The sequence below is a fragment of the Sinocyclocheilus rhinocerous genome, unplaced genomic scaffold (assembly GCF_001515625.1).
Source record: "Sinocyclocheilus rhinocerous isolate Xijiao unplaced genomic scaffold, SAMN03320098_v1.1 scaffold1319, whole genome shotgun sequence".
Classification (NCBI taxonomy): Eukaryota; Metazoa; Chordata; class Actinopteri; order Cypriniformes; family Cyprinidae; genus Sinocyclocheilus; species Sinocyclocheilus rhinocerous.
Window position 1 is genome coordinate 779,693 of NW_015650691.1, and position 8,860 is coordinate 788,552.

At 37.7% G+C, this 8,860-nt stretch overlaps 1 protein-coding gene across 1 annotated transcript in view; it reads left to right on the forward strand.

Annotated features, from left to right (window-relative positions):
- Window positions 1-1,778: 1,778 nt before the first annotated feature.
- abr (ABR activator of RhoGEF and GTPase) overlaps window positions 1,779-8,860 on the forward strand; it is a 204,277-nt gene continuing 197,195 nt past the window's right edge. Inside the window, exon 1 of the mRNA XM_016517311.1 lies at window positions 1,779-2,597. Within this exon, the coding sequence (XP_016372797.1) occupies window positions 1,913-2,597 (685 nt within the window). The 5' untranslated portion in view covers window positions 1,779-1,912. The remainder of the gene's footprint in view (window positions 2,598-8,860) is intronic.

An 8,860-nucleotide genomic window follows, 5' to 3' on the forward strand; every position in this document is an offset into this window, starting at 1 on the left:
TTTAATTATAATAATCCTGATTTACTTACCCTCACGTAGTTCCAAACCTGTATGAAATTCTTATGTTGAACACAGGAGACAATTATTTGTTTGTTTGTTCATTCATTCATTCCATACAATGAATTCAAAAGATTTTCAGTCTTGTTTTGGACCCCACTGACTTTTTAAACAAAACATTTTAAACATTCTTCAAAATAGGGTGAGTAAATTATGTCAGAGTTTTTTTTTTTTTTTTGCCGAACTATCCCTTTAAACCACCTGTATGGTTGTTAACATGTTAAAATAAATATATAGTTATATAGTGCTAAACCACTGAATGTCCCACACAAATACATATTACAAGGGCTCAGGTTGAACTTGGGATCAAAGGATGCAAAATGTCATGAATTATTAATTTGGATTCCAGCTGAAACTGCATTTGAATGTCCGGTGCTAATGCATAAGCACACATACTAAAACCCTTGTGAGGGCTTTGTCTGATTGTGCACTGCGAAGCTGCAGAAATGAAAAGGATAGTAATTTTTATAAAGAAAGAAAAAAATGTAGCATTTGTAGCATCTCAAGCGCCTAAAGACTTTCTAAAGTGGATTGATCCATGCAGCAGATCCCTCTGCCCCCTCTCATCTCCGATGTGATATGTGGCTATCAGTACACACATCTCTCATCTTCAGTTTCTCATAGAACTGCTGGAACCTGGCCATTCCCGTTCTCCAGTGACACGATGATACCCATATCAAATTTGTCCTGCACGTCTCTGCTAATGGTATTGACAGCGGGGTGAGAAGGGGAATCTGAATGAAGAATAGACCCTGGCAACTCTGAACAGAAAATGGACCGTGAATTAGACTCAACTGGGAGATAAAAATCTGACCTCAAACGTACTGGAGGACACTTCAGTAAAAGAGTCAGGGAAATTTCATTTTGCGTAAATGACCAATCTCTTCCCAACTATTATTGTCAATAATCAATGCAATTCTTCAGTGATGTCTGCAATAATCTTTCTTGTAAATAATGCATAGAGAGCAGAATTAGGATTAAATCCATTAATTATCAAGACACAAAATGCATTATTACAGTTTGGAAGCAGCCGTTTAACAAGAAAAAATGTGTCTACACTGAAGTCAAGAGCTTTTTTTTTTGTTTTTTTTTTTTGCAGAAAGGCATGAAACATGCAAAAAAGCAAATTGATGAAACCCCTCATCTGATTCAGAAATTACAAGGGTATTTGTATGTCTTTGCCTTTATTACTAAACTTTTACTCATCATTTCTGTTGCTCCATCTTGATGCATTTATATTTAATGTTATATATTTTAATATAATACATTATCATTAAATATTGGTTAATGATTAGTGTTACTTTTATTTTTTAGACTTGTTTGCTATTATTTTGCTGAATTATGTTACTTAATGTTATTATGATGCTTGATTAACTATTGTTATTTTCATTTAAAAAATGTTTTCTAGTATTTACTCGACTTTTTAAAATCTATTTATTTATTTTTGTATCAGTTTAATTGTAACTATGACTTTTTTATTTACATTTGGGAGTACATTTATTTGTAAACCTGAACTGAAATGTATATTAATAGGCAAACGCGTGTTTACTCAACAGGTGGGGCTTCAATGGTGTGAAAAAAAGCAACCACAGGCTGGGATTTTGCACGTCTAGATGTAAACGGCTAACGGATCTGATTGGCTCCGTGTCCAGCTGACGTCACGACTTTCCAATGTAGCGGAAGCTGAAAGTTTTTTTCAGTTGTAAACTGATATGTGGTGTGTGAGTGTGAGTGGATATGCGCGAAAGAGAAAATGAAGTCGCTACTTAACAACAGGCGTTTGAGACAGTGAACCCTAGCCGTTTTAGTAGGAACGAGACAACCTATTCAAGGACTTTCCTCCCCTGCTTTGACGATGTGGGAACAGGCGGAATTTGAGAAGCACTGGAGGAATGAGTTTCCCGACGGCGAAGCGCCCGTGATGAACCCCAGCTCGGTGGAGGACATAGAGGCAGAGCTGGAGAAATGCAAAGCCAATCTGAAGGTGTTACAGCAGGCTCTCTCGGAGGAGAAGTTCAAGGTGATCTACCTGCAGACCACCATCGCGCAGAAGAAAACTTGTGACTTTGAGAGACGGTGCAACAAGGGCAAGGCAGATTCAAAGAAGGACAGTCCTTGCGACTCAGACAGCAAAGGCGGGGACGAGCCTTTCGTCCGGGACATAACGTTACTCCGGGGCAGCAAGACCGGTAAACCCATCCTCGTCCCTCCTCGGAAAAAGCCCGATATTCCGCGAGAACACTCAGCGGCGCGCGACATCTCTCGTTGCGTTGCCGAGCAACGGATAAACGAGCAGGACAGTGACCACGAGTTCGAGGACGTGGAGCTCAACGAAAACTTTCTACGAAAAAACATTCTCAACCCAAAGGGTAACGTCCGCGAGAGTCCGCGGCTGAATCCTCGCGTCCGCTTGAGTCGAGACCTGGACTCGGATGATGGCAGGCTGTCTCCTTCCCTCGCGCTCCGCGGCTCTCACGGGTCTGGACGCAGCACACCTGACGGATACCTGAGCTCCGACCATGACGACTCCTCCTCTGCAGGTAGGACAGACTTAACAACTCAAAACTCCTACCATACCAGTTTCTTATCACCTTTCCCTTCCCAGTTCCCTTCAGAAGGAACGTCGGCTGCCACTGTTTATCACTTATCAAATAGGCAATTATGCGTATGTCGTCACATGTCAGTCTATTGAAACATTTTAGGAATGTGTGTCACAGGACGTTGCTTACTCAAAAACGAAAATGTACTGAAAATATACTCACTCTCCATCCAAGATGTAGACGAGTTTGTTTCTTCATTGAAACGGATTTGGAGAAATTTATCATTACATCACTTGCTCACCAATGGACCCACTTGACTCCAGTCAATCAATTAACCTCAAAGCAAAAAGCTGCATGTTTGTAATAAATTAATCAAGACATTTTTAACTTCAAACCATACCAGCCACTGCAGAGTAGCCTATTCATTGGTGAGCAAGTGATGTAATGCTAAACTTCTTTAAATCTACATCTTGAATGGTGAGTAAATTTTCTGAAAATTTTAATTTTTGAGTGAATAGTCACTGCTTGATCTTTTAAAACTGAAGTTACTTGCATTTTAATATTTTAATAGTATTAGAGATTGATTGTTTACAATGGCCTCTGAAAATTTATAAAGCAAAATCTATCTGTGTTTTCTTTTGCTTGTGGTGGAGGTCTTTTACTAGTGAGGAAATTGGGAGAATATTTGTTGCTTCATTCCACTCATTTATGATCCAGTCCAGCTTTCAGTCAGTGTGCAGCTTGTTGACAAAGTATGATGCTTTGGTTTATTTAGAAGCTCTTTTGGTTGGTGGTTAGTTACTCAACATTTATTTGACATTTATAGAACAGTTTTATAAAACTAAAATATCACACATTATCATGCTGTCATACTGAATATCAACATGGCTACAGTCACATCACAGCCGTAGTGATATTCACAACAACACTACTTACGCTTTTGTAATATTGTTTAATAAAATTGTACAAAAATACATGTACAGTTCAAAATTTAACCAAAAAAGTATTTGGATACTTCCTGGTTGTCAGACAGATATTTTTCATATTATAAAATATACATGTGGTAGCTCTAGGACACCTGTGTAAACTTGAGGAGAACTGACTTCATCCACTAAAACTCATGTTGGCTTTAATGCTTGATTGTCATTTGTTGTCCATATACTGTCAACTGCAGTGCGCAAGTTTTTCTCTTCTGACAGTTTTATCAGTTAAATGCAGAATGTATCAAAGCGTCAGAAGAACTCATGTAATTATCTCACAATATGATCAGCCGAGTGTCCATAATTTGCTCTCACAACACCTCTGTGACATAGATATGAGTTGATTCCGATTTGACACTCCGCAATGACACTAGAACAGGAAAGAGGAAGAGGCACCAAATCTGATGGAACCGCACGTGTTGCTCTATGAGACATACTCACTGCATAAAAGTTTATGCATAACTTTTATGCTGATCAAAGGCCAGATCCCAACACCAAACTTTATATTTACTTTAAAATTGTGCTTAGGCAACATTATGTACATCATGCTAGACTGTATATTTGTTAGTTTATGGAAGTATATTTGAGCAGTGGTGTGACTCAGGAAAAATATTACAATAAATTTGATGTTGTGCTGGGTGACATTGTGCAAACATTAACAAAAACATCCTTAAATAAAATTAAATCTGTAAAATTCTTGCCAAAATGCAGTCTGCTTGTGTGCACGGTCTTTGTCAACAACAAAAATCTTTGTATTTATTTAGCCATTGCATTTGGCATATTTTTCCCCTTTCCCACCCCTTTTCTGCATCATACACCACTGCATTTGAGTGTTCATTCTTAAGTGGATTTATAAGAAGTATCCAGGCAAACAATTTAGTTTCCTAGTATTGTTGAGATGTTCCATTGTGGTACAATGAAAACATAACAGCTCCATGTCTATTTAGTGTCACTTCACTCATCTGGACTGTCAGTGAAGTTAGCATGCACATTACTTGCTCTATTAGACTTTGTCTGTGACTGATCCGGTTCATTTAATATGGGATAATCAGGGATTGGGCTTGATTGTGCTGCAGTGGGTTGGAAGGCAAAGAGCATCTGGGCCTCTGGAGGGGATGTGTGGCAGTGTGGGTGTGAAAGAGAGAGAGAGTGATGAAGATAAACGCTTAGGAAGTATTAGAGAACCACTGACCATATCCATATCATGTTCATCTCCATCAAGGGCGCAAGTTTGGTTTTAAAATGAGATGGGACTTTTTAAAATGCAGTGATGATGATGGACGATGTTCGTACACATTATGAATGGCCTTAGCTGGTTGTTTGTTCTGGTTTAGAAACAGTATTTATATATTTAGCCTATATTTCAGGTCAGTTTGTACACAAAATGTCATATTTTTTGTGTATACTAGGCATGGGCCGATTGCCGGTTTCAAGGTAAACCGCGATTTGAAAATTTCACTGTTTCAAAACCACTAATATTTTCCATTATACCGTTCCTGCGGTATGCGTTGTTTTTCAAGTCTCCTCAAAGACTGAAAGCGTAGGAATCCCTCAGGTTGAGTGCAGTGTAGAGAGTAACACGACCCTCCTCCTCCTGTTGGTGCGAGCGGTCAGTCACGTGTGTGTAGGATGGCCGAAATTAAGGAGCTTCCCCTGGAACTTACGAGATCGGCAACCGGCCGTTTTTTGTCTTATTGCAGCTCGTCTCTGTTCTGGACTTGCACAAAATGCGTTGCAATTAGAGATGCGCCGATCGATCGGCCAGGGATCGGAATTGGCCGATTTTCCTCATGATCGGCCCGGATCGGTGACCGGCCGGTCAGTCTCACTTCTTTCCGACTGTTTGCTTCGTTCAGGCATGTATTATAATTTCACAAAGCTAGTCAGAACAGAACATTGTTTTTGCTTCAAATTGGGTTATTATTAAATCAAATTATGAATATGAACTATATGAATATATAACTAAATGATGTGAAATTATATAAATTATATGTATATGAATTATATAAGTATACATTTAAATAACTGTAATTACAGATTTAGGTCAGCCTTTATTTTTCTTCTTTTTAGGAAACAAATCAAAGAAAAAATAAACAAATTCTACTGTTCCTAATATTCTGTATGTTGCTCAAAAACAAAATATATTGTGTTCAGCAGAAAAAAGTTTTTAAAAAAAATTTAAAATAAAAATTAAAAAATAACACACTTTAGAGCGGTAATGACAATACCGTGAAACCGTGATTAAGGTTATCATACCATCAAAATCTTATACCGGCCCATGTCTAGTGTATACATATGCATAATATGTTAAAGTTTTTAAACATATTTTTAAAGATAAAAACATTTTTTTTTTACAAAGATCATCATTTTATAAATATTAAATTTTACGACGACTCGCACCACATGACATTTAACAACCTGAACTTACCTTGCCTTAAAAGTCAAATTATCTAATATTTTAAGAAACATATTGATTCTTGATGCACAGGATTAGTTGATGTGTCGGTTGGACCACATGACTTTATTGGTCGCACCACATGACAGTTTTAATGAGCAGGGAAGCAGTAGTCTTTTTTTTTTTTTTAAATGAGAAGAGAACAATAGGGAGAACAATATAATGATAATTTGACCATGTTGCGTATTTTTACTTTTCTAATTCTCTTTACTCAGCAGTGGTACATTTTATATAGCGAATCTTAAAATACCATTTATATCCGTTGTTGACCATGTGAAAATCAAGGCTTCGGCCACTAAAATTTAGTGAAGCTGATTTACCTTTGAAACTGATGTCTCTACTCAGCACTTTGAAACAGTTTGAGTTTATAATTGGCCTCAGCCTGACTGCCGCAGTTGGTTAAGCGCATCTTCTGACCTAATTATCAGTCAATTTTATAAAGCCTTGAAGGCTTTGAAAAGGCTCTGTGTAGTTTCAGTTTTAAACGAGATCAGGTTCATTCTGTGTAGTTTTTATGTTTCAAGTATGCACCAGATTTTATTTCTTTTTTTCAGTTATAAAGTAGACACTTAGATCACAGTCTAGTTGAAATAAGCTCCAACAACCAAGTCAAACTTTTGTTTGTACTGCTGCCTGGGTAGGATGCAGCTGGATCACACATGAAAATGACCAAAAATATGTGGTTAGGATGTTCATAGCATCTTCTCAGTCTGTTAGATTTCCTCTGTGATGTTTCAGTTTCAAGATCTCACTAGATCCTCATCTGCAGGAAGACAGCTGCCTGTTACAAACTACTATATGTATGTATGTATGTATGTATGCATGTATGCATGTATGTATGTATGCATGTATGTATGTATGTATGTATATATATTATAGGCATGAAGCTCAGCACATCACTCTTATGGTGTACATTGCATAGGCTCATTATAGGGTAGTAGCAATACAGACCTGACTTTGATTCCAGGTTTAAGGTCCTTTTTCCGATCATCATCAAATTCTAATTTATAGTTCTAGGTCAAAAATGACCAGCCTTTTAAAAAGTGCTTGTAAATCTCTATTATGCTTTTGTTACGACCTATAGGGTCATCCGTAACAGAAAGAGAGAACTGGGTCTCGACACCAGTAAATAAAAAATAAAAAATAAAAACAAACAAAAATCCTTTCTTTTCTTTGAACAGGATTATTGTCAGGGGCAGACAAGGCCAAAACTATAAAAAAAAAAAAACATTTTAAAAATGAAATGACCTTCAAGCGAGAAAATAAGGCACCCGGGCTCACCGCCACTTTAGGAAGCCAGTGAAAGGTGCGCAATATGCATTTAAAGTAGTAAATATAGACGCAATATGTCAAAGTCATTTATATGTGCCAAACTTCCTGCTGCCATCTGGTGGCGCTCTGACTATAACTTAATATTGGTATGTAGATGTCTTCAGGCCAGCACTTTTATCAAACATATGAAGTTTGGTGCAGATTGAACATTGCATGTATAAGTTTGTGTATAACAAGTAATTTCCTGTTGCCAGCAGGTGGCGCTATGGGCATAACTGAATATTAGCCTTTAGATGTCTTCGGGCCAGGACTCTTACCAAACATGTGAAATCTAGTGCAGATTGGACATTGAATGTATAAGTTTGTGTATAACAAGTAATTTCCTGTTGCCAGCAGGTGGCGCTATGATAATAACTGAATATTGGCCTTTAGATGTGTTCAGACCAGGACTCTTATCGAACATGTGAAGTTTGGGGCAGATCGGACATTGTATGGCTGAGCTACAACACCTTCTATTCCCATGGCGAAACATCAAACTTTGTCAGGCCGCCACAGACACGCCCTTTAATGAAAACTCAAGATCTTCGCAATTTAACATCGCAAAGGCCTTTAGATTAGACTGACCAAATATAATGTTGATGTCATTAAATCTCTAGGAGGAGGAGATATAGAGTAAAACGTCACTTCCTGTTGCCAGCAGGTGGCGCTATGACTATAACTGAATATGGGCATGGGCATGTGTTCAGGACAGGACTCTTATCAAACATGGGAAGTTTGGTGCAGATCGGACATTGTATGCCTGAATTATAACAACAACTTTTTTCATGGCGAAACATCAAAGTTTGTCAGGCCGTCACGGACACGCCCTTCAACGAAAACGCAAGATCTTCGCAATTTAACGTCTCAAAGGGCTTTAGATTATAATGACCAAATTCGGTGTTGATCTATGTAAATCTCTAGGAGGAGTTCATTTAAATACAACACCTGAAAATGGCAAAACAGCACAAAACTTGCCAAGAAAATTCAAAATAACAGACTTCCTGTTGGGTTTCGGACTTTGTACCGGGGGGACTTTTTTGTAAGTATTGGTGTTACATGTGTCTACCCTACCGTTCAAAAGTTTGGGATCAGTAAGATTTATAATATTTTTTACTGAAGTTTCTTGTGCTCATCAAGGCTGTATTTATTTTATCAAAAATACAGAAAAAAACCCTGGTATTTTGTGAAATATTATTGCAATTTAAAATAACATTTTCTATTTTAATATACTTTAAAATATAATTTATTCCTGTGATACAAAGCTGAGTTTTCAGCATCATTACTAGGGTTGGGTACCGAATTTCGGTACCTGAGAACTAGGGATGTAACGATTAACCGTGAGCCAGTTGAAAATCGATTTAAATATGTGACGATTCAAATCGGTTGAGATGCTAAACAAATCGCGATTTACAATGGAAACCAAGGAAACGCTTTAAGCGCCACCTGCTGGCCGAGAGTGAATCTGCATCTCATTCAGCTCTGCTGTTTCTGTTTCATGCAGATATTTTTAAAACTGA